The 26,895-nt window shown below is 36.8% G+C and overlaps 1 protein-coding gene across 2 annotated transcripts in view; it reads left to right on the forward strand.

Annotated features, from left to right (window-relative positions):
• ITGB8 (integrin, beta 8) overlaps positions 1–23,780 on the forward strand; it is a 94,497-nt gene extending 70,717 nt beyond the window's left edge. For both annotated transcript variants that reach the window (XM_011973909.1, XM_011973908.1), the window contains 7 exons: positions 3,273–3,362; positions 6,965–7,099; positions 9,967–10,372; positions 12,889–13,114; positions 14,009–14,118; positions 17,640–17,803; positions 17,900–23,780. In XM_011973909.1, coding sequence (XP_011829299.1) covers positions 3,273–3,362; positions 6,965–7,099; positions 9,967–10,372; positions 12,889–13,114; positions 14,009–14,118; positions 17,640–17,803; positions 17,900–18,022 — 1,254 coding nt within the window. In that variant the 3' untranslated portion in view covers positions 18,023–23,780. The remainder of the gene's footprint in view (positions 1–3,272; positions 3,363–6,964; positions 7,100–9,966; positions 10,373–12,888; positions 13,115–14,008; positions 14,119–17,639; positions 17,804–17,899) is intronic.
• The last annotated feature ends 3,115 nt before the right edge of the window (positions 23,781–26,895 follow it).

Genomic DNA, 26,895 nt, shown 5'->3' on the forward strand with positions numbered 1-26,895 from the left:
ATATTGTATTACTAAAGTATCCTTTACAATGTCTTAACTTAGCATTTAAGTATAAGTTCTATTTAGGTTTGTAACATCTAGAACTGAATCTGAGAACTGAGAATTGTATTCGGTACACTTGAGCGCAACCTGATGCTTAGGGTGGTCTCAAATGTGGCAATAGTGGAGAAGCCTTACCAGGAAAAAAGTAGTTCACAATCCATCTTTGCATCTTGCATGTCTAGAGTGCTTCTTATTCTGGTCCATGAGCATAACCTCCTAATAGGTTAAAGTTGGAGAATATCAGCTGAATTCTCAATAGCACTGACACACCTAGCTTTGGTCTAGGTCATTCAATAATGGACCAAAAAGGGCCATGGAAGTGGCTGAGCCAGTCAAAGCCTTGGTGACATAAGAATAATCTTGGTGGTGTCTGGAGTCCTTTGGGCCAGGTGAGACCCTCAAGCAAAACACAGCAGCTGTGTCACACTGGAGGTGCCACGGATCCCTCAGCCTAGAACTGTTTCTCTGCAACGCTGCTGTAGCTTTCTTTTCACAGTCTTTAAGGCTCTTTCTTCCTAGAAACTCTCTTGTTTTCATTTCCATGAAGCTATGACACCTTAATTTTCATTATGCATCTCTGTTCACTTGGTCTCCTTCCTCTCCTTTGCTATCTTTGCTTCTCCCATCTGCTCCCTAATTATACATCTCCCCTCAGTGGCCAGTCCCCAGTGCCCTCTACTTATTTTTTAAAACTGCAGAGAAAGTGCATTTTTTTGGCTTCAATAAATACTTGAACCCATTTGGATTTGCCACAAGCTGGTGTTCCCTCTACCAGTTTCCCTATTACCTACCTACCTTATCATCTGAAAGCACTACTTTAATCATAACACTTCTTCCCTTAGAAATCTATGGTGAAGCTTTATTTATTTAGGGTAAATGTATGGAGTACAAGTGCAAGTTTGTTACATGTGTAGATTGCATAGTGGTGAAGCCAGGGCTTTCAGAGTATCTATCACTCGAATAGCACACATTGTACCCATTAAGTGATTTCTCATCATCCATCCCACTCCCAGGCCCTCACCCTTCCAAGTCTCCATTATCTATCATTCCACATCATGTATACACATTATGTAGCTCCCACTTATGGGTGAGAACATGTGCTATTTTTCTTTCTGTGTCTGACTTAGTGAAACTTTATTTAATTTCTTGTTTTCCCAAATGTATATACCACGGAATCACACTTTAAGGTAACAACAAACTAACATCTGCAGAAGTAGGACTCTGGTCAAAATTAAATGGTCCAAACCACTTTATTAACAATCATAACAGCTTCCACTTACTGAGTACTTAACTATTGTCAGGCATTGAGTTTGTAAACATTTATTAATCTAATCCTTTTAGCAACTCATAAAAATGAGGGCAGTCATCTTAATATGCCCATTTTAAAGATAAGGAACCATATTTTAGGAGATTAAATACTTACCCAGGGGTTTCTAACAACCCAAATCCTTTGCTCTTAACCTCTAAGCTTAACAGTTGGCTTTGAAATACCGTGCAGCTTTTCATAGCTTTTGCATCCTCTTTGCTGTTTCTCTAACATTATTTCTTGGTAGCATTATTGGCTCTAGCAGTTTATTCCTATTCCTTTAAAAATTTGCCATTAACTGATAAACCATAAAACCAGGTTTTTTGTTATTAATTGAATTATGCACAATATTAGAATCAACTGGCTCCAGTGTGAGCCCCATGCATGCCCTTTATAGTCACCTCCTTTGACTGCCTAGAGATCTTTTTTATCAATCACCTTTCACCTGGGTTCTAACAACCTCTTGGCTGATCTCCGTAATCCATCCTCCATCTCGCTGCCAGGATGACCTGTTGAAAACACAGTGTGGCCACAGTGCTCCCTTGAGTAAAAGGTTTCAGCGGTGCCCTCTGAATTAGAAGACCAAATCTCTAAGGTGCCACATAAGGCCATGTGGTCTCCGCTTGCCTTTTTGGCCTCATTGCCCCACTGTTCCTTGCCTTGCAGGGATGCTTCTCATCTCTCAGCCACACTTCTAATCCTCCTGTGCCTAAGCACTCAGCCAGGCTGTTTCTTTCCTCTCTGCCTTTGTTCTTGCTGCCCACCCTCGCCTCTCATGTCTGGAAGTCCTTCTTCCTCATTACTTTATTAACTCTTACTCATACTTTAAGACATAGCTTATAATTCACCTCCTCCAGGAAATAGTCCTTGGCAACTTTCCCCAGATCTCAAATGCTTGCCAGGTATCCCTCTCATTAGGGTCTGTGCACATCTCTATTGTTTCCCATGTTCACATGTACAGTGTTTAGTGAAATTGTCATTTATATGCCTGTGAGATCCTTAAGGGTGGAAACTATGTGACCTAGTGATTTGGCATCTCCAAAGTGTGTATAAAGTAGGAGCTCAATAAAAGTCTAGTAAATAAATTTTTAAAATCTATAAATGATAATTTTTTCCTTATGACTTGAGATACCAAATTGTTAGTGTCTAAGTAATGACTGGCATCCAGAAGGAACTTAAGGATATTTGTGAATAGAATAAAATGCAAGAATAAATGGATTTCAAAACTTTTTACCATTTGATTTCCTATAAATATGTGCCCTTTATTCAGATTGACTTTTTTTCTATTTTTGCTTCATCTTCAATTCATGTAGACCTTTAAGCCTTTGCTCATTCTCCCTAAAAATACCTACGGTCTTCTCCATAATTAATAAGCAACATCCATCAAGAACACATACCCCATGAAGTTTCCACTTGTGACTATGATTTTTCCTAACTGAAGAAGTTTTGGGAAGTGCTTCATTAAATAGTGTGAAATCATTTCCAAATTGCAGGCCTACTCTGAACCTTTTAATTTGCAAATGTGCATTTTATGTTTCTAAGTGGAAGAAACCATATGCAGAACTTCTCAAGCTTATTTCCCCTCAAAATCTTTTGTATGCTTAAAATCTCTTGAGCTTTACATTCCATGGAAGATGTGTGGGAGATGCTCATCTGCATTTCGATTCGATTTTTAGGTTGTCATGTACAGTGATTCCGGATGCACACACATAGTCATGCACATATACAGACACACACAACCACTACATGGGTATATGTTCTGGCTGCTCTACTAGATTGCTTATATTTTTCTTGTGTCTTACATGTTTTCATTCATTTAATTGTTCACCTTCAACTGATAACTACAAAAATATTTACTATTTTTTGGTTGCTAACCCATTACATACTATTGTCATTCTTTAAATGCTACTCATATGTTTTATAGGATCTTCTACCCCTCTTGCCGGGCACCATTGCTGGTGAAATAGAATCAAAGGCTGCAAACCTCAATAATTTGGTAGTGGAAGCCTATCAGGTATGTATATATTATATACAATTTTTAAAATAAAATTTTTACACCAATTTCTGTGGCGAGGTACAAAGTAGTGCTATGTCATCTTGAGAGGAGAAGTAGAAAGCATTTTAGATTAGGAATTAGGAATCTGACGTTCATCCCTGGCCCTACCACTAACTAGCTTTTTGCTTTGGGAAAGTCATTTCTACTTTCTGTGCCTCACTTTTTTCATTGACAATCAATGAAGATTGGGCTAGAGGCTATCTAAATTTCCTTCTACATCCAACGCTCAGTGAATCATCAAGTCTTAGCTATAGAATGTACTTTATTACCATGAAATTGCCTCATTTCCTATCCCATAATGATAAAGTAGAAGTCCACAGTTACATAAGGCAATAATCTGCCAGGGAAGTTGAACTATCTGGGATACAGCAATTATTAAGAGGACTGTGTTGGGGTCTCTATGATCAACCACTTGATTGTTCAACAATTATTTTAGCAGTTTTATCAAAAGAGTTTGATTAAAAGAATCACCTTAGTGGATATTCTATTTTCTTGAATTCATCGTTGTATGCTGTCATCAGTCCTGTGAAGAGTGAATGCCTCAATGCAAAGAATTTAAAGGAACATCTGTTCTTTCAACCTGGATCATTCCTGAATAGAACAACCTCTGTTAAGACATTGCAATAATAGTGACTGCTACTTTTTGACCACTAAGATCCAGTCACTTTCCATACATGACCTCATTTAGTCCACACACCTGATCTATAAGGCAGGTGGTTAGTACCCACGTTGTATATTAGTAGAAACCAAGACTTGAGAAAGTGAAACAAGCTCATCAAAGGTTGTTCAACTAATAAGCAGAAGAAAGTGGGATCAGAATCCAGGTGTTCCTTTACTTCAAGCCTCAGGTGCTTCCTCCTGTGTGATACCACCTGTTTTTCATTGTTTTACAGTGTGTCAAAAGATATGCTTTATGCTACCTTGAATTTATGGGCCAACTATAAAGTCTCACTTTCCCAAATCCTCTGACTCCCTTCCTGACATGTAGAGTTTAATAGTTAAATTGTAGCCAAAGCATTGTGGAAACAACTCTGGCTTCTCTTCTCATTTTCTCCAGACAGCGCACCTGCCTTTAGCTTGGGCACAAAAGAGAAAGGCAGGAAGTAGACACAAGATATAAAATGAAGAACTTGTTTAAACTTTCAACTTCTAAAAGGAAAATAAATCTTGCTTGATTTGTTTTCGCTGAGTATAGTTTTCTATGTCTGAAAAGTATGCTGAGTAAAATAAGGAAGAGCATCTTAAGTTACATCTTTCTGACTGTTACAAAAGAAAAGAACAGTGAGACTGAAGAGGGACTTATCACAGAAAATCCAATGTGTCTACAATTCGTTCCCATCAGTAGTCTGTTCCCAAGAATAATCAAAATAAGAGAAAAACTTATGCTGTTAGAAACCACCCTAAATTCTTTAGTATGAACCCATTTATTACTCCAAGCAAAGTATATAAACTGACAGATTTTTACCTATGTGTCAGACTGCCCAGTGGCAAAGGAGATAGCGACATTTGGTTATTTTGCCTAGCATAGGTATGCAATGCCTTAGCCCACTGTAAACAGTGGAAAACCTTAAACAGTGGAAAAATGATATTAAATCCAACAAAAACTTACTGTGGCTAACTACTCTTCTTAAGTTGGAATTCTGTTATTATTTTATATATGTTTATATTATCAAAAATCTTCTAAACTTTCATTTTGTGTTCACAGTCCAACAGAATCAATTCACAATCCATTGAAGAATTATATAGAATCTGCCTCTGTACCTACTAGATACTAAAAGGGAAGCTTAAGATTATGAATTTCTGAATCCCCAAAATGGGCAAAAATTTAAGGATTTGTCTTCACTTCAGGCTTGAAAAACATTGGCCTAACTAGCAAAGATCTTTTTCTTTTCTTCTTCTTCTTTTTTTTCTTTTTTTCTTTTTTTTTTTTTTGAGATGGAGTTTCACTCTGTCTTGCCCAGGCTGGAGTGCAGTGGCGAGATCTTGACTCACTGCAACCTCCACCTCCCAGGTTCAAGTGATTCTCCTGCCTCAAGCTCCAGAGTAGCTAGGATTACAGGCATGTGCCACCCACACCCGGCTAATTTTTGTATTATTAGTAGACGCAGGGTTTCACCATGCTGGTCTGGAACTCCTGACCTCAAGCAGTCCACCTGCCTCAGCCTCCCAAAGATCTGGGATTAGAGGCATGAGCCACCACACCAGGCCAACTAAGATCTTAAGAGAAGCAGAATTTTAGAAGGGTAAACTGAGGATGTTCATTGTGTTAGGCATTTCCTTCTGATCTGCTGGTTGCCACATATCAACATCCTTGTATACCATTGGAAGTTTCTATTGATTTACCAAAATTATACAATTAATTGTTGCAGTATCTATGAGCTCCCTGGAAGACAAAAAAAAAAATGTGACTGACGTAGTCTTACCTACTGTAAATAATATTTACATTGAGAAATTAGAGGAAAGTCTCTTGTTCTAAAGATATGCTGCCAGAATTCCATGATTATTTGTCAGTAAGCACGTGTTTCTTTGTTGATTATACCATTGAAGAAGAGAAATCACTCAAGTAAAGAATTAGAAGCCACTGGAAATTATTTTTCTTTTCATAACCAGCTGCTTGCTCTTTTCTTTAGGTACATACTTCATTTTTCCTTTTTTTTTTTTTACAAGTGAAGGATTTTTGCATGTGGTAGACTCTTAGTTGTATGGAATAAAGTGCACACAGGTCTGAAGCATACATTAAAGTTAGCTAGATCCTTTGGAAGTCAAAGATTGTAAAGAAAGAAATTAGTGTGTGCCTGCCACACAATAAGCATTAAATAGATATTTATTGAATGAGTGTATACATGGGTGAATAAATGAATGAATCAATGGTTTTCTGCCCAGTAAGAGGCCCTATTTTGATATTAAGGATTGCAGCAAACTTGGCTGACACAAACAAGTCCCAGGGACTTGGGAAAAATTCTAAGCCATTCTTGGAGAACCTTATAGAACCACATAGAACCATATCTGTTAGGTAATTCTTGCTCCTTCAGTGTAGAAATGGCCTTCCTAAAATGTACTTGTCAATTCTGCGTCAATAAGGCATTTTAGCTATCATGATAGTCTCAATTGTTTGAAACAAAAAATATTTCTTTAGCAGCTTTATATGACAGAAGCATTTTCTACATTTGCAGGTGTCAAGATTTACCCTTTATGATGATACATGTGTTCTCAATGTTTAATTATACTTTATCATAAAATATAGTTATTACTGGATTAAAAATGGCTATTTTGTTAACAGACTGATAAATATCTTTGAAGGGCTCAAAATGCAGTCATGGAAATATGTAAAAAAATAGAATAATTTGAATGCAGATAATCGAATCCTTCAGTATTTCTTATGTATTTCAAATACAATTGGGTCTTTATGTGGAAACACTGTTTTTATTCATCCTTCTATAGAAACAGACTCTTTGATCTAGTTAAAATGAAATCTATAATGATTTAGTAAGCTTGACTCTGCTTTGTTGCTTACATTTGAAGCTACTCTTGTGTGTAATTTAAAAATAATGTCTCTGCAGAAGCTCATTTCAGAAGTGAAAGTTCATGTGGAAAACCAGGTACAAGGTGTCTATTTTAACATTACCGCCATCTGTCCAGATGGGTCCAGAAAGCCAGGCATGGAGGGATGCAGAAACGTGACAAGCAACCATGAAGTATGTGGGTGTGCATTTTTCTCTTTTAAAATAAACTAAGTTGCTTGGCATATTTTCTTACAGAAAAGTCAAACCATTCTGAAACATTTTACTTACTACTGCCTCTAAGAATCTTATTTATACTTCAAGGTAACTTTCATTGTCTCTCCTCAAAGTTCCTCTTTGTTTTAGCTATTGTTCTCTCCAACTCTCAGGTTTTAATATGTATAAAACCTGTATGTATACAATATGTATAAAACCTATACATTTTAATATGTATAAAAACGGTTACTGTCTTAGAAATAGTGATTTCCTTCAAAATCTCATTTTGGAAGAATGGTTTTTCTTAAGGCCTTTTACATAGTTTTTTTCTTTTCATTTGCTTACATGCCATCTTTTCTTCACTTTCAATGTGCGTGTGTGTGTAATATTAAACAATTATTTATCAATAGTAACTTTAAACTTAGGTGTCATGACCAGCATAAATTAGGAAATCATTTATTCTCAAATAAGTAGTGTCTATACTTATAATAATGATAATGCCTTTTTGGTTTCATATTCACAAAGTCTCAAAGTAATGTGAAATTTAAAGTCACATACCACAGAAAAGAATGGGAATGATAGAGCAGTTGATAAAGGCTAAGAATTTCAAAATCTTTCACTTTGTGATTGCCCCAATACACTCATAATTATCCAAATTATCTACAAGGAGGTAGGGAAATTTGTTAAAAACAATACAAAATGAGAAGAGCCATCATTTACCAAAAAAGAATGGAGAGAGATCCAGATTGTAACAGTATCAGGAAACAGCACCAGAGGGGATAGAGATTCTCCAAGGATTGGCACAATAGAAAGAGTAACACAAAGAAACATACTCTTTAAGGGAGTCTTTGTTGGGTGAAGTGATTTTGAGTGAGTCATTTATGTCATGAGGCATTGTCTCATTTTTAAATGAATGACTTGAACTAGACGATTTCCAACCCCTTTTCCTCTGAAGTTCTATGATGATTAATTATGTAATGTCATGCTATAGAAAAAAAGAAAAAGTTATTGAAAGTGATAGAAGATTCTAAAAATGAATAAAAGAGAATCCTGTCTTCTCTTTAGTTAGAATATGTTTTTCTATCTTAGGAATTTTAGAGCTGTATATTTTAAATTAATTATTGCCAATTTCTAATTCTGTGGTTTCTTCTATGATCACTCCATGGATTTTGTTCAAAGGATATCATATTTTGCAAAATACCCTTTGGCTTTTCATTAAAACTACAGAGAAAACTTTTTACTAGCAAATATAGCACTAAGTTACTTTATGAAAAAACGGCTACTGTCTTAGAAATAGTTATTTCCTTCAAAATCTCATTTTGGAAGAGTGGTTTTTCTTACCTGTTACACTGTTTTTTTCTTTTCATTTGCTTACATGCCATCTTTCCTTCACTTTCAATTGAGTGGTTTAAATAGTTTAACTCTCAGGAATAGTCATATGACCTCTTAGTTATGGAAACCCCAGAGTATGATCTACTGTTAGAGATGGCAGTGGCCACATTAACTTACGTATCTGTTAAGCCTCAGCATTCTCAAAGACGAAAGCATTTTAAGTATAACACCAACTGTATTGATTTTAATATTACGGAACAAATTCTAGTGTTTCATGTATATATAAGCCAAATTTAGATACTTTATATTATTGTATCATAGACACATATTCCACCCAAAAGGCTCAGCACAAATGAATTTTAAATTGCAATGGATCTCAATCCAACATGAAATAAATATACCTTATTTACCAAAGTACCTAAAGATGGTAAGGTGAGCCAATAAATATAAATAGACATATTAAATCAATTGTGTTGTGCAAAAAGAAGAAATAGAGAAAAAGAAAACATTTGACCAGTTCCTGCCAGCCCAGCTCCTTAGTTCTGGGCTATCTTCTTCCACTGAGACAAGCAGATGACCTGTGCTGAGGTCTTAAGATTTGAGAATGAGAGTCCTAAACAATTTTATTTTGAGTAACATCACAGAAAGCCACATGTTTTCCTCCACTGAAACCCTGTATAAACTAAAATGTAACTCTGAAACTTCACTTGGGCTCCTAGAAAATAGGAACAAAATTAAAATTGTTCATTTGAACATCTTATCTCAAGGTTTTTAAAATTTTTTATTTATTTATTTATTTATGAGACGGAGTCTCGCTGTGTCACTCAGGCTGTAGTGCAGTGGTGCGATCTCGGCTCACTGCAATCCAAGTGATTCTCCTGCCTCAGCCTCCCTCCCAAGTAGCTGGGACTACAGGTTCATGCCACCACACTCAGCTAATTTTTGAATTTTTAGCAGAGATGGGTTTTCACCATGTTGGCCAGGCCGATCTCGAACTTCTGACCTCGGGTGATCCAACTCCCTCGACCTCCCAAAGTGCTGGGATTACAGGTGTGAGCCACCGCGCCAGGTCTCATCTCAGGGTTTTAAACCAGTAGAGCAGAAGCCCTTTACTTTGGTTTATGTGATCTATCTCTAGTGTCAAATATTCAATACCCCACATTTTAATGGCTGAATTTAGAAAATGGTCTATTCTTTCTTATGTTTGCTAAGAAATTAATCATCAGTGATGGGGTAGACGCTTCAAAAAGGCTTGCACTCAAGTCTATTTAATGGTGCAATATAGGGATTAGCAGTCATTATATTCTTTAACTCTCAAGTTCATTAGTTGGAGAATAAATGACATTAAAAAGAGATGTTGCATGTATATGAAAGTGATTACATGTGTTTATTTTACAAATATTTTTAATTTCTCTAAGATGGTTTCTTATCAATTCAGTTATTAACAGATATAATATTAGTAATAAAAATAATTAAGGTATGTAAATATATTTCCTTTTTCCTCCTAAATTTAGGTTCTTTTCAATGTAACAGTTACAATGAAAAAATGTGATGTCACAGGAGGAAAAAACTATGCAATAATCAAACCTATTGGTTTTAATGAAACCGCTAAAATTCATATACACAGAAACTGCAGCTGTCAGTGTGAGGACAACAGAGGACCTAAAGGAAAGTGTGTAGATGAAACTTTTCTAGATTCCAAGTGCTTCCAGTGTGATGAGAATAAATGTCATTTTGATGAAGATCAGTTTTCTTCTGAGAGTTGCAAGTCACACAAGGATCAACCTGTTTGCAGTGGTCGAGGAGTTTGTGTTTGTGGGAAATGTTCATGTCACAAAATTAAGCTTGGAAAAGTGTATGGAAAATACTGTGAAAAGGATGACTTTTCTTGTCCATATCACCATGGAAATCTGTGTGCTGGTGAGTATAAATATACACAGGCAGCTTTTACTTGTCACTATTACACCAGCATAGATGTTAAAGTATCTTTAAATCACATCTTTACAAATTAGCAAAATTGAATCTGAATTTGTTATTCAAAGTTTCATCGTCCATGAAATTAGGGCATGGCAGCAGATTTATAGTATGTGATTTTGATATTTATATTTTAACCTATTTTATACAGGAAATGCTTCAAAATAAAAACCTAAAATTAATTCTTATTCTCATGCTTTCCTTGATCTTGGAAAGAAATATACCAGAAAAGGAAATGCTGATGATATCTGACACATTTTCTAGAAGAATCAGAGTATTCTTCTAGAAGGATCTGATTCATTCTGGTAAATGGTCACTCCCTCCAACTTGCACATAGGATTTTATTTCTGTCGGGATGATGGGGAGTGAGGTATAAGAGTATATTTTTCATTCATATGAAAATCTTCAATGCATTATTATAAATGGTATTCTAAGCTGGCAGTAATTTAAGCCTCTCCAGTTTATTTTGGGCCACCACCAGCAACGAAACTGCCAAAGGACAGCATTCTTCAAGAAAATACTTCCTTACTAAGTAATCTAAAAGATTCATCCTTGAGGCCACACACAGACCAAATTTTAAACATAAAATAAATTAAAATAAAAATACCAAGATTACGCTTGGGCTATTCAATTTACTGCCACCTACAGGTTAGATTCCAGAAAATCTAATCAACATTTGCAAACTAAAACAAAATACCATTTTTAAGTGAATTAAACAAATTACCTGTCATCTGCGTTCTGTGATAATTTTCCTGTGACAATATGCTAAATTTACTCGTTGAGAAAAACATCTTTTTACTATCTGTATTTTAGTAAATAAATATTTGTTAAATTATTGATGAATGGAAACATCATTATAAGCATATGGGATGCAACAAACCTATTAAAAAATAAATGGTGCAATCTAGTCTAAGCTGAAAATTTGGCCTGTATCACCTAAATGTGCAGTGGAAATTGTCTTTTTTTGTATAACATACATAGAATATTTTAATATACAAACATGTATTCAACTGTAACTGACATCATGGGTAGGATGGATTATAGATGACTTTAGAATGAACCAGCAGTTGTCTACCATATTTTACAGGGAGGAAAAATATTATTTTACAGTGAAGAGAAAGAATTTTCTGAAGTCACGTCCCACAACTGTCAATCTCTCAAGAGAGTTTCAAATACATTTGAGTATTTGTCCCAGTCTCTGCAGTAAAATATCTAGTGTACTAGCTTTTCTATATGAGTATGATACTACTGACCCACAAGCAGTTGAAAATCTGCTTTGAATTGTTTCTGTGTAAGTGCAGACTGTAACTGACATGTACTTTCTCCACTAGTCTCCTTTGGGAATAAAAACACATGTTCACAGGCCTGCTGGCGAGGATTCAGCATAAGCTTGCACAGCACACAGGGCTTGACCGACATTTGTCTGGCCTGGACTTCATTAGTTTTACACTGAGCAAATTGAGCTGGTCCTACAGTAGTATCTGTGGAACAATTATCCTGTGAGGTGCTCAGCAGTAAAAGAAGAGAGAGAGGGAGCTAAGAAAGGAAAGGAAGGGAGAGAGATAGAAGGAAGGAAGGGAGGGAAGGAAGGAGAAAGGAAAGGAGGCAGGGAGGGCGAGAGGGAGAAAAGAGGAAGGTTGGTTTGTGACTAGATAAGCTTCAGAATTCCTGTATAATCATGTGAAATGTACTTCCTTTTGACAATTTCTAGTGCACACTGGCATATTAAGTTTTGGACACTTTTTCTGTCTAAAATCCATTTAACTCTGTGTAACTGTGTTTTCTTCACCCCACATGCATAAATGCTCCCCCACCACGCACACACCATCTTTCTTTCTTTTTTTCATTTACCATCTAAGAACAGCTCACAGGATAGGGGAGGATCTGCCCTGCTAACTTACTAAATAATGCACTGAGGATGTGAAAGCATTTGTTCAACTTCCCAAGAGATCTGATCTTTAAGCATGGCATTAGCAGTACTGAAGCACTAGAAAGGTTTGCTTCACAGTCCTGTAAAGTTATCCTAGGCCTTCAGCAACATCAGAAGACTGAGAGAATAGGTGATGGAAGCCATTAATCAAATACCTGTATTTTTTCTAACTTCAAGTCAGGGAGTTAACATTACTTCGGCCTTTGCAGTTTCTTGATATCTGTGTGTTTTTAATGTAAAACTGAATATGCAATGACATTCAAGTAGTCTGACTACCACTAAGCAGGGGTGCCCTTCATGCTTGTTAGCAGAGTGCATTAGCATGGGGAGATTATCTATAGTAGAACAGCTTTGAAAACAGATCCCCCTAAATCCAACACTCTTTGTGTCAGACCAACGAAAAAGTGATGCTGTTTCCATTCATTGGACTGTCAGTACGTTTCCATGGAGATGATACAGGAATCCATGGCTGAAAACTCTTTACAAAGTCAGTGATCCAGATAATGTAGGTCCTGCGGTGTCTTCCTCACAGGGCATGGAGAGTGTGAAGCAGGCAGATGCCAATGCTTCAGTGGCTGGGAGGGAGATCGGTGCCAGTGCCCTTCAGCAGCAGCCCAGCACTGTGTCAATTCAAAGGGCCAAGTGTGCAGTGGAAGAGGCACGTGTATGTGTGGAAGGTGTGAGTGCACCGATCCCAGGAGCATCGGCCGCTTCTGTGAACACTGCCCCACCTGTCATACGGCCTGCAAGGAAAACTGGTATGATTTCTCTGATTCCAAACATACACAAAGAATAGCTACTTTTGTCCTTTTTTGTTCTGACTTCCTTAATCTTAAAACGTTGCCGGATACGTTGTGACCAGCACGCTAAAAAAGAATTAAATGAGAAATGCTATGAATTAGAAGACTTAAATTCAAATCTTTGACCCCTGGATAGCTGTGGAAGCATTGGAATAAATCTGGACACTCACTACCTTAGCTTTTTGGAAATTAGAGGTTGCCTGCTGCCCAGCATACTATTTAGTAATAGAGTGATCTTGGACAAGTTGTTACAATTTTCTGTGCCTCAGTTTCCTGATATCAAAAGTGAGGATAGTAATAATACCTTGCTATATTTTTGTGAAAGAATCAAATGATTCATATAAAAAAACTCACCTTTCACTTGATGCATGGCAATCATAGAATGTTAGCTGTTACTGCTATGTTTTATTTTTAATATTTTAATGATAAAGAACAATGGTGTCCGTGACACACCCTAGAAATAAGTGATCTATAAATGAAAGGTGATACGTTAAATGAAGGCGACATTACTCTTTTGTGCCAATAAATATCTCAGTAACAATTTGAGATCTGCACAAAGACTACTAATCTAAACATCACTGTAACTTCCAGTTTGTTTTATTCAGCATTTTAAACCATTGACTTTCTCAGATTAGTAGCTCAAGTAAGTTTTTTAGAATTATGCATGGTAATTTATTTAAATCATTTGGAAATGCAATCCTTCAATGTAATGATTGCATAATTTCTAATGAACATAATCAAAATTTGATTTGTTTCTGCATTGTTATTTTGTGTTTTGTTTTCTTGTGGAAAATATTATAGTCTACCATCTTTTTAAAGAATAAATATTTTCACTTCTGTTTCCCCTTGCAGGAATTGTGTGCAATGCCTTCACCCTCACAATTTGTCTCAGGCTATACTTGATCAGTGCAAAACCTCATGTGCTCTCATGGAACAACAGCATTATGTCGACCAAACTTCAGGTAGGCCAAAGCTTAATAATCAAAGCACAGAATAGTGTCTGTAGAGGATGATCTTCCCCCAAAAGACCCATAAGTAACCATGCTAAAGAAAGGACCGGGCCGGGTGTGGTGGCTCACACCTTTAGTCCCAGCACTTTGGGGGGCCAAGGCTGGTGGATCACCTGAGGTCAGGAGTTCGAGACCAGCCTGGCCAACATGGTGAAACCCCATCTATACTAAAAATACAAAATCAGTCGGCTGTGGTGGCTGGCGTCTGTAATCCCAGCTACTCAGGAGGCTTAGGCAGGAGAATCGCTTGAATCCGGGAGGTGGAGGTTGCAGCGAGCTGAGATCGTGCTATTGCACTGCAGCCTGGGCAACAAGAGCGAAACACTGTTTAAAAAAACAAAAAGAGAGAGAGAGAGGACTGAGGGCTTTATTTTTAAATTTTGAATTAAATTTAAAAAAAAAACATTGCTTTATTCTTTATAACAATAATAAATGTGTGTTTATGTGTCGTCTTCTACCTTAGATACTTCCTTCATGTTCACTGGCTCATTTAATGTCATACAACTCTTTGAGATTGGTATAATCTCCATTTTACAGATGGGGAAACTGAGGTTCAGGGAAATTTTTGTATGAGGGCTGCTATCTCTTAACTAGTAATGTTAAGATACATGTCTTAGACCAAGATTTTCAAACTAAAAGTTCCATACCCTTTTCATTACGTCACATTTATGATCATTCATTCTTAAGCTATATTTTTATCAAAATGAAAAGCACCAGGAAGGAATGGCACTTTTCAAGTTACATATTTTGTAAAAGCAGATCATTTTTACTTAGAATTTTTTGGCTTCACCTGAAACATGAAAGCAAATATTGATTAGACATGATGAAGTTCAGAACTGGAAGCAAGTTTGAATTATGAAGGAAAATTATGGCTCAGTAGACTTCATCTCTTAGTGAAATGAATCTACATGGGGAACTCATATTTCTGGTTCACTGAGGACTTGACAGCCAATTTATTTGGATGCCTTTCCATGGAAGTACATTGCATGGGAATTCAGCTGTGTAGATGAGACGGGAAACCTAACCACTCAGCCACACCATAGCAAGCACACTCAGTGGTTACAGGGTACCATCTTTGGGAGATTTTAAAAACTGAATCGTAAACTCGTTATATTGTATACATTAACATGTGCAGTTTTTGTATATCAATGATACTTAATAAAGCTGTTTAAAAAAAAAAAAAGCAAAACAAAACAAAACAAAAAGTTATTTAGAACCCAGAACCCTACTTTGCACAGGGGTAAGGTGTGGACCTCCACATGCATTAGAAACTAACCTTGAAATTATATCTTTATTAAAACATTCCTATTGCAACTATTATTTCAAGTCTCTCCAACCTGTAAGAAAAACTCCAGCTCTTAGAGGGACTGCACAAAAGAATAAACTTTCTCCAGAGTGTTGTTTCCTTTTTCCCTCACATCCACACTGATCTTAGCCCATAATGAACTTGGCTCTGAAAAGAGCCCCATGTGCTGCCAGCTGGAGCTGCAGCAATCACTCCAGAAAGCCAAGTGCCTTTCTAATAAATAAGGCCTTACTATCAACATGTCATTTATTATGTTAAGTAAACACTACTTTGACTTAAGTGTTGTTACAAAAAGTATTCCCTTAAAGCTCCTTAGGAAAAGTCCTGGCCTGACCTAAACTAAGGAAAGTATAGGCTAGGCATGAATGTTTGACCACTCATAGCATTTCAATATGCATGCAGATTTGAGCTCCGAAAATGCCCTCTGTTCCAACCTATTAGAAATATTTCCAAAATGTGTCAGTAGCTAGGGGCCGCCCCTCCCCTTCACAACTATTGTGCAAGGAGAGGGAAAGGGCATTTGTTAGGCACCTCTATTATCTATCCACTCAGTCGCACTTAAAGGCTGTTCTTTCAGGCTCTCTGGCTGAGCTCCCACCAGGCGAGAAGCCACTAAGTGGAATCAAGCCGGGCGCCCCCTCTGAGGATCTGCCTTAGCTGATTGAGTAGTCCTAAATCAACCAAAGGAAATGACAGTCTGTCAGAACAGAAGGCATGTGTGTTATGAACCCAAAGTCACTGTGGAAGCCTCAAAAGACACCACCTTTGAGCAGAATATTTTGGATTCTCTCTCTGTGAGACCTGTAGCAACAGGGACCTACACTGGCATTTGGTGTTTCCATTCCAATTGTAGCACTGGGATAGCCTTTGACCTTTCTTTCAAAGTACCTTATCACACACACACACACACACACACACACACACACACACACACACACAAATAGGCTTAATTAAGTCTTCTCGCTTGAGAGGAACCCTTTCCCTTATCACCGAGCTTGGCCTTATTCAAAAACATGCTTAGTCCTCACTGGAAATTCAGACCCAAATCAGCCAGGATTGGTTGGGAGGTGCACTATGCTAAGCTTTGGCAGGTCACCACCCTAGTGGCCCTCTCAGGGAGACCTTGGAACTTTGGATGAGGTCCCCAAACCTTGGAGAATGGGTGGCGGCACACATGCCTCTTTAGCCACAAAGTAATTTTATTAATCTGGGGCAGCTGGTGAGTTAGTTCTATGGAATACTTGCCTATTGTGTAACCATATTCCTCTTAGATTAGGGTAATGCCTCTGGCAATAACAGAGTCTGTAGACTTTTAAGCGCCAGATCTTTGGCAATGAGGGTGTGCCAAAGATCTGGTGCTAAAACGAGATCTAGCATGTCCCTCCTCTTAACACAACATTTCTTTTTCCAGCTAGTAATTATTTGTCCTAAGTATTATTTGTTCTTAAAATACACAGTGCCTTTTTAGAGGCAAATGGAATAGGTGTAGTTAACAACAAGTAAAAAGTAAATTAATGAAAAATGAAGAATGATATTTTCATGTGATCCCAAATTGTACACTCCTATTTCCTGGAGAAGCCATGTATAATAATAATGAAAATTTACACTTCAATTTCTGAAGAAATATTTATTTACCTATTAGAGTAGTTTTGATTTTAGTTTCTGCAGATGTTTACTTTATTTTCCATTACTGGCGTGGAACAAATGAAGACGAAGCATAACAAGAGAAATATATCCTAAGGCCCAGAATGGCTCAATAATTTTTTGAAATCCTATTTTCCATTTAGTGATCAACCGTACACACCACAAAAACTATTCCTCTTTCTGTCTTGGATAAAATTATGCTTGGTTATGGGACATGGACATATTCCAGTTAATACCATTAAAGAATCAAGCTGCAAAGGAATAATACGATTGAATACCTTAATCATGGCTATTCTCCAAAGGAGGGTTGTCTATTGAAAATATTTTCACAATAAACGTGCAAGAAAAATTAGAGAGCTTACTGTTTCTGAATCAAAGGTAATTTCAATCCCCTGATTTGAAAATGTAGATTTGCAAATATCTTTGGCACTATTAATTGAGGTGTGAACATCATTTACGTGATAGACTGTTTTGATTTACTTATTCCAATTTTTAATCCATTTATTTGTTTGCTTCATTACAGAATGTTTCTCCAGCCCAAGCTACTTGAGAATATTTTTCATCATTTTCATAGTTACATTCTTGATTGGGTTGCTTAAAGTCCTTATCATTAGACAGGTGATACTACAATGGAATAGTAACAAAATTAAGTCCTCGTCAGATTACAGAGTGTCAGCCTCAAAAAAGGTCAGTGAATTCTAAAAAAGAATTGCTAACAGTATGTTATTGCCTAGTTACAATATTTAGGCCCTTAGTTAATAATAATATTTCTTCTCCATTAAGGATAAGTTGATTCTGCAAAGTGTTTGCACAAGAGCAGTAACCTACCGACGTGAGAAGCCTGAAGAAATAAAAATGGATATCAGCAAATTAAATGCTCATGAAACTTTCAGGTGCAACTTCTAAAAAAAGATTTTTACATACTTAATGGGAAACTGGAATTCTTAATCATTGCTCCTAAAGATTATAATTTTAAAAGTCACAGGAGGAGACAAATTGCTCACGGTCATGCCAGTTGCTGGTTGTATACTCGAACGAAGACTGACAAGCATCCTCATCATGATGTGACTCACATAGCTGCTGACTTTTTCAGAGAAAAATGTGTCTTACTACTGTTTGAGACTAGTGTCATTGTAGCACTTTACTGTAATATATAACTTATTTAGATCAGCATAGAATGTAGATCCTCTGAAGAGCACTGATTACACTTTACAGGTACCTGTTATCCCTACACTTCCCAGAGAGAACAATGCTGTGAGAGAGTTTAGCATTGTGTCACTACAAGGGTACAGTAATCCCTGCACTGGACATGCGAGGAAAAAAATAATCTGGCAAGTATATTCTAAGGTTGCCAAACACTTCAACAGTTGGTGGTTGAATAGACAAGAACAGCTAGATGAGTAAATGATTCGTGTTTCATTCTTTCAAGAGGTGGACAGATAAAACCTTAATCTTAAAAGATTATTGCTTTTTAAAGTGTGTAGTTTTATGCATGTGTTTTTATGGTTTGCTTCTTTTTACAAGATGGATACTAATTCCAGCATTCTCTCCTCTTTGCCTTTATGTTTTGTTTTCTTTTTTACAGGATAAGTTTATATATGTCACAGATGACTGGATTAATTAAGTGCTAAGTTACTACTGCCATAAAAAAACTAATAATACAATGTCACTTTATCAGAATACTGGTCTTAAAAGCTGAATGTTAATAGGGGACACTGTAAAGTACCATCAAAATCTGAATAGCTTCATTGTGCACAGGTGTGGAGTTTTGTATCTTCTTACCTGGTAAACTGAAGGGATTGTTTGGCCATTTCATTTACCTGATCATTAATTCACAAGATATGTAGAAATTCTGCCTCAAGCAAAGTACCACATTTTGAATGTTTTCTTAGATTTTGATTGCAAGTAGATATCAGCATTTTTTAAATGAAAAGCTATATTATCTTTTCTCTTTAAGGCAGCCTAAGCATGTTCTCTCCCGGAATCACTCCAACCCTTCTTGCCAGAATCCATAAAAGTATAAAATTGGAGGAGAATAGATGGTATCTCAGAAATAAGCTATTTTTTTTTTTTTTTGAGATGGAGTTTCACTCTTGTCACCCAGGCTGGAGTGCAATGGCATGATCAGGGCTCACTGCAACCTCTGCCTCCCGGGTTCAAGCAATTCTCCTGCCTCAGCCTCCTGAGTAGCTGGGATTACAGGCATCCACCACCATGCCCGGCTAATTTTTGTATTTTTAGTAGAGATGGGGTTTTGCCATGTTGGACAGGTTGATCTCAGACTCCTGACCTCAGGTGATCTACCCTCCTCGGCCTCCCAGAGTGTTGGGATTACAGGCATGAGCCACCATGCCAGGCTGCTAATTCTCCTTTTTAGTGAGTTGGGGAACTGAACCTCAGAAAACTTAAATGATTTCTCAAAAAACACTCAAGTGATAAAGTGGCCACATTGGAAAGGAGTTTCTATCTTCTCGTTGCCAGGCCAGTGTTCATTGCACAATATCATGCTACCTCTTGAATCTTTAAAATATTCAATTGGCAAATGTTTTTCAATGTGATTTACTCAAGTCTTAAGTGTATGAGGAAAGCTCAAAGCAAAATAGAAAAGAATAACTCACACCAAATTGTCCATAATCAGCTTCCAGTCTTTCATGCTAATCAACTTCTTAAGAGACTGAAGCATGGCGCACCTACAAGGGAATTCCTTCGTACCATAGCCTATATGAACAGTGTTCCCTGGAGTTCTCCAGTGCTCAGCTTGAGACCTTGATACACGGGCCATGAGCCTTGTCTTCCCCAGTGGAAATTTCTTTACACTTACCTTATCCCTATGGACTTAGTCTGATTTTATTGGCTAGCAGTCTAACAGTCCTGTGTGGATACACAGTTTTGCCCATGACAACAAAGGAATCTATTTAAAATATCTTTTTATAATTAACTTCCAAGATTTGCTGTCTTCCAGCACTTGAGTTAAAGTACTGGATATTGCAATTTGATGAAGACTAACCCCATCTCATTTTCTACCCTAAAGAGAACTGGAAAACCTATAATAAGTTGTTCTGGGGCCAATAAACACAGCAGCTCTATTAGATGTCCTCTACAGCCAAGCAATTTCAATGCTAACTTGAATTGCACTTCCTTCCTCAAACGAGAGATTGACATAGTTCAGTACTGTGAGTCACTTGTATAAGAAACCTTTGATCACTAAAAATAATGTAAAAATTGGATTTAGTATCCTAATACACATAACATTCTTCTTAAAAAGGAAAAAGGACGGATGCCTGACAACCCTCCAAAAGAAAAAAGTGTAAGATAGCCATTAATTAAGATGATGACAATTTTTGAAACAAACATTATGATGTTTATGAACAATAAACACATTCCCATATGGAATGAATTATCTAAAAGAGTATAACAAAATGAAATCCTTAAAAATCAAGGGTTTATATTTTTTTACACCCTCACTTGTTTGCACTAACTTTATAGTGGACCAAGGCTGTTACCATAGGAAGGGGCAAACTTCCTTGTAGACAACTCACTGTTAGACGATGATTGTGGTTATGCTTGCGAAGTCTTGTGCTTACCTTTTTTGTTTTTACTTAAAAAGCTAATTTTTAAAGATTGTAGGGCTTATATTTTACTTGAATAATTGATATCTTCCTGGGTAATGATTTGTGAGATGAGAATTAATATTTGACTAGTTAGAATTAATTAAATGGTAAGGGAACACAGGGTACTCTTAGGTTAAATAATTTATGTAAATAGAGTCTATTTTCAACTAATGTGGCCACAGGAGCCTTTTGAGATTCATTGATATTAAACACAATTAATGAAATTTTAAATCGTTAACAGAATTGAGAACTTGAACAACACTTTTAGTACTGCAGCATTTTTGTGTCCTAAAGTATGTAATGATTTATAAATGTGCCGTACATACACTACAACATAACATTTGCTTTGTTATGCATTTTATTTCTCTGGGGACACCATTGCACTGCAGTGCACATGTATTTATAAACATTTGTTATATTTTTGGAAACTTGCTAATATTTATTAAGTCATAGACTTTTCTGGAAGACTTAAAAATTCACTAAAAATCTGATTATATCTTAAATGTTCAGTTTATCTTCGGTTTATTAAAATAACAACAACAAAAAAAAGAATCTAAGGTTAAACACAATAGATATCTCTGGAAGCAATTTTCCAAAACTCAACATTAAAGTTCGTGGATACATGAGATGCAATACTTCAAAGAATAAATCTGAAATATATTTGTAATATTTACTTAATATCCATTGAAGATATCCTTATGTAAGACAACAGTCAGCCATCAGACACTGAAATGTATTATGATAGACTATGAAGAATTTTCTCTGTAGAATTATATTCCTCCTGGAACCTGGTAGAGTAGATTACACTCAAAGGCTTATTCTTTCTTTTCTTATTCCTGTTTTTTCCACTCACTCTTCCCGAGAGATTTTCTAAAGCTTCAAGCTTAATAAACCTAATAGTGAAAAAGAACTGAATTTAATGGTATAATGAAGTTCTTCATTTCCAGACACCTTTAATTGACCTTAAAGCTCATTTGAGTCTATGCCCCAGAACAAAGACAGACCCATTAAAATGTAAGAATTCTAAATTTTCACAACTGTTTGAGCTTCTTTTCATTTTGAAGGATTTGGAATGTATGTGTTTTCATAAAAGTATCAAGTGAAATACAGTTACATGGGAGCTCAATCAGGTGCATATTGCATTCTGTTATGTTGACTCAATATTTAATTTACAACTATCCTTATTTATATTGACCTTAAAAACTCCATTTTAGGCAATGCAGACCACTGAGATATAGCTAACATTCTTTCAGATAATTTTCCTTCTCTTTTATAATTCCTCCATAGCAAATTTTATGTATAACTGATTATACACATCCATATTTATATTTCATTGATTCCAAGACATCACTTTTTCAATTTAACATCTCTGAAATTGTGACACTTCTTGCAATTGCTGGCACTTCAGATGCAGTGTTTAAAATTATGCTTGAATAAATAATACACTAATCCAACTTTACCTAAAGGTTTATGGGTCTAGGGGAATTTTGTTTTCTTATAAAGATTTGAGAGCCCATTTATGATAACATATGAAGCCAAAATTTCAGGAAAATTGAGACACACACAACTCAACATGGAGCCCAACTGATTAGCAGCTCAGATCCCGCACATCTTGAGTTTACAAAAGCTCTTTCAGGCCTCATTTATACTTTACGTGAGTGCGAATGATTTCAGCAAACCCTAACTTAACTAACAAGAATGGGTGGGTATGTCTACGTTTCATTAACAAATTTTTATTCTTTTTATTCTATTATATGAGATGCTTTTATATTATCATCTCACTTTTAAACAAAATTAACTGGAAAAATATTACATGGAACTGTCATAGTTAGGTTTTGCAGCATCTTATATGTCTTGTGTCAATGGCAGGAGAAAAATATATAAAACCAATCAGTGCTGTGAAAACCAACTTTCTTCTAGAGTCCTCTTCCTTTTTATTCTTCTTTATCATTTGCAGATTTTTTCCCCTTGGCTCTGATCACTTTAACTTCAAGCTTATGTGACGACTGTTATAAAACTGCTCATTTAAATTATTTGAATTATATGAAATAATTGTTCAGCTATCTGGGCAGCTGTTAATGTAAACCTGAGAGTAATGACACTACTCTTTTATCTACCTGGAATACTTTTCTGCATAAAATTTATCTTTGTAAGCTAACTCTATTAATCAGGTTTCTTCTAGCCTCTGCAACCTACTTCAGTTAGAATTGTCTAACACTATTCTATTAATCAGGTTTCTAGCCTCTACAACCTACTTCAGTAAAAATTGTCTAATACAACAATATTTTTTAAAAAACACTGCAATTATCAAGGATGGAAAATGTGTGATTAGTGTAAAGAAGTTTTACCAACTTTACACATTCCCACAGATAAATGTGAAATTTTCGTAAGAATTCTACACAATGACAAATATGGTACATAAATTTTATTATGAATATTGAGTATAAAATACTTTAATTCTAAATTATAAGAAAATATAAATTTGCACATATTAATATAGAAATTCATTTTGTGTATATTTAACATAGCTTTTAAACTATTTTACATTTATTAGCTACTTCATTATGGTTTCTTGAACTTCTGAAAAAATTAGAAATGTTTTAAACTTATCAGTAACCTAAAAACTTATTTTGTTTCATCTAACAAGTACTGCATTTGTAAAAAGAAATTTAATATAGAATATATTTTTAAATTAAATATTTGAATATAATATAGCTGTAAGAAAGAAGCAAATTATCACTGAACATATTTCTTATTATTTCTGGCTTTGAATTATACATAACTTAAATTGTCTTAAATGATACAGAATATTGGAGAATATGATACTTTCACATAATATACTATGAACCTGTACATATAACTCTGATTGACTACTAACTTCTGTTTTATGTATTTATTAAAGAGCTGACACTGTAGTTTGTTGTGAGATGTTTATTTTTCTAACAGAGCTTATAACAGTTAGGACAAGGCATTTAATTAATGCACCATTCTGTTTAATAGTAGGTGTTAATCAATATGAAATTCTGTTTTAAAATAAAAGTGTAAAAATCTAAGAATACACAAAATGCTTCTTTATTTACTGTGTGTTACATTACTCTCAAAGCTTCCAGACAACAGTACTTTGTCCCACAGGAAATGTAATAGCATGTATACAATGTCATTAGCAGAGGACATTACATAATTCCAAAAAGATACTACTCCTAGAAAATTGTAGGGCCAGTGATAAACAGGGGAGCCCATCCCAGTTGTTCTTTTCCTTTTTGAGAGTTATTTGCAGTAGAAACAGAAGAAATATTCTAATGACAAAAACCTGAAAAAAGTAGCTAAAAGTTCAAATAGGCATTTTCTACGTACCAGACTTCTACCACCACCTTAAGTATAACATATTCATAACCTTCAATTGCACATTCTCAAAAGTCAGACTTAAATTAATTGAATTTTATTGAATACCCATGTATTGTGATTTTCCTTACCCTAGAGAAGAGAATAAAGCAGAATGTGGTAGATGCTGAGATCAGCTCAGTCGTGGAGACCCTAACCCAGTGGCGCTAGAGGAATTAAAGACACTCACAGAAATACAGAGTGTGGCTTGGGAAATCTGGGGTCTCACAGCCTTCAGAGTTGAGAGCTCTGAACAGAGATTTACCCAGGTATTTATTGACAGTAAGTCAGTCATAAGATTTACTGAAAGCATTCCTTATGGGAAATAAAGGGATGGACTGAAATAGAGGGATGGCTCTGGCTAGCTATTTGCAGCATGAACATGTCCTTAAAGCACAGAACGCTCCTGCTATTGTTTGTGGTTTAAGAATGCCGGTGGCTCAAACCTGTAATCCGGTGGCTCAAGCCTGTAATCCCAGCACTTTGGGAGGCCGAGGCAGGCAGATCACAGGCTCAGGAAATCAAGACCCTCCTGGCTAACTTGGTGAAACCCCGCCTCTACTAAAAATACAAAAAAAAAGCCGGGCACGGTGGCGGGCGCCTGTAGTCCCAGCTACTCGGGAGGCTGAGGCAGGAGAATGGCGTGAACCTGGGAGGAGGAGCTTGCCATGAGCCGAGATTGCACCACTGAACTCCAGCCTGGGAGACAGCAAGACTCCCCCTCAAAAAAAAAAAAAAAGAAAGCCTAAGCAGTTTTCCACCCCGGTGGGCCAGGTGTTCCTTGCCCTCATTCCAGTAAGCCAATAACCTTCCAGCATTGGCATCGAGGCCATCACCAGCATGTCACAGTGCTGCAGAGATTTTATGACCAGTTTTTGGGGCCAGTTTGTGGTCAGATTTTGGGGCTTGTTCCCAACAGGTAGATATATTAAAAATGAAATAAGACATTTAGACAGATTAACTTTTTTTTTTTTGAGATGGAGTCTTGCTCGTCGCCCACGCTGGAGTGCAGTGGCGCCATCTCGGCTCACTGCAAGCTCCGCCTCCCGGGTTCACGCCATTCTCCTGTAGAATAGCTGGGACTACAGGCGCCCGCCACCTTGCCCGGCTAATTTTTTGTCTTTTTAGCAGAGACGGCGTTTCACCATGTTAGCCAGGATGGTCTCATCTCCTGACCTCGTGATCCGCCCGCCTTGGCCTCCCAAAGTGCTGGGATTACAGGCTTGAGCCACCGGCGCCCGGCCAGATTAACTGTTCTTAAGGAGCTTTTAACAGTTTGAAGGAAAAGATAAAGTGTAATGCACCTGGTATGATTTGGCTGTGTCCCTACCCAAATCTCATCTTGAATTTCCACATGTTGTGGGAGGGACCCAGTGGGAGGTAATTGAATCATGGGGGCAGATCTTTCCGGTACTGTTCTTGTGATAGTGAATAAGTCTCACGAGATCTGAAGGTTTTAAAAAGGGGAATTTCCCTGCACAAGCTCTTTTCTTGTCTGGCGCCATGTGAAGTGTGTCTTTCACCTTCTGCCATAATTGTGAGGTCTCCCCAGTCATGTGGAACTTGTAAATCCAATAAACCTCTTTATTTTTGTAAATTGCCCAGTCTTGGGTATGTCTTTATCAGCAGTGTGAAAACTAATACAGTATCTTTCGATAGAAGGTCTGTGCTAGAGAGACCAGACGGACACTTACCGGCGGTTTCACAAGGCCTTTAGTTTTGAGAACCCATCTTGATTGTGTTTGGACTGCAGTCTTTCAAGCTTAGAATCCTGATTTTTTTAATGAGAGTTATTTGACCCATTTCTTCCTTTCTTCTTTAGTAATAGAACCTACCTCCTGAGTTGCAGCAGAGCATACAGTTGAGACTCCCAGACTTCTTTGTAGCTGAAAGCAGCTACAGAACTTAATGTTGGCCAGTGGAATGGAGGAGGAAATGATATGTGCAGTCCTGGGGCTCACTTCCTCTTCTTCCTTTCGGTTTTCTGGGACAACTGGAGCAGCTGTCCTGGCAAAGGAAGCCTTGTGCTGAAATTGTTAGAGCTTCCCCTTTAGCCATTGACTGTTCACCTCAAGACATCTCTGGTAGGAAAACAATCTTATCTAAACCATTGCATTTGATATTACAGCAGATAATCTGTACTGTAACCAATGAACCTTTCTTTATATAATTGTGTCACTGAATCCTCAGGGGTGAAAAGTACCATTTTCCTTAATTTTTCAAATAGGGAAAATAAGTCACAGAAAGGTTAAGGATCTTGTATGAAAGCATGCATCCAGTAAATGGCTGCACTTACTGCAGGATTCATACCCAGATCTGCTTTACTTTCCACAAGTAACCGATCATATGTATTGTCAGCACAGAGTTCACTAGTTCAACAATCAGAAGTTAACCTTTGTCCCCACACGCCATAAAACATATACAACAAATAAAGCTGAGGAGCTGATATATGTGTACAAATACTACACAGGGAAACATTAACATCCTTTAAGATGACAAAACGTGAAATGTACTGAGATTCCAGAGTTAGGAGAGCCAGGAGAATAAGAGAAAGCCCATGGAAGACAGCATTTGGCCTCGCCTTGCAAGAAAGGTGACTGTGGACATGAAGAAAGGGGAGGTAAACCGGGAGATTTTAGAAATGATAAAGTATAACCAAATGCAGGAAAGAGTGTAGACTCCATCCAAGAACATTGAAATCATATTGAGATACAGCATTAGATAACAAAAGGCAGTAACCGACAGGTCCCAAGTTATGGAGAGTTTGATTCCCAGGCTAAGAATTTT

Source organism: Mandrillus leucophaeus, unplaced genomic scaffold (genome assembly GCF_000951045.1).
Source record: "Mandrillus leucophaeus isolate KB7577 unplaced genomic scaffold, Mleu.le_1.0 Scaffold140, whole genome shotgun sequence".
In the NCBI taxonomy this organism is placed as follows: Eukaryota; Metazoa; Chordata; class Mammalia; order Primates; family Cercopithecidae; genus Mandrillus; species Mandrillus leucophaeus.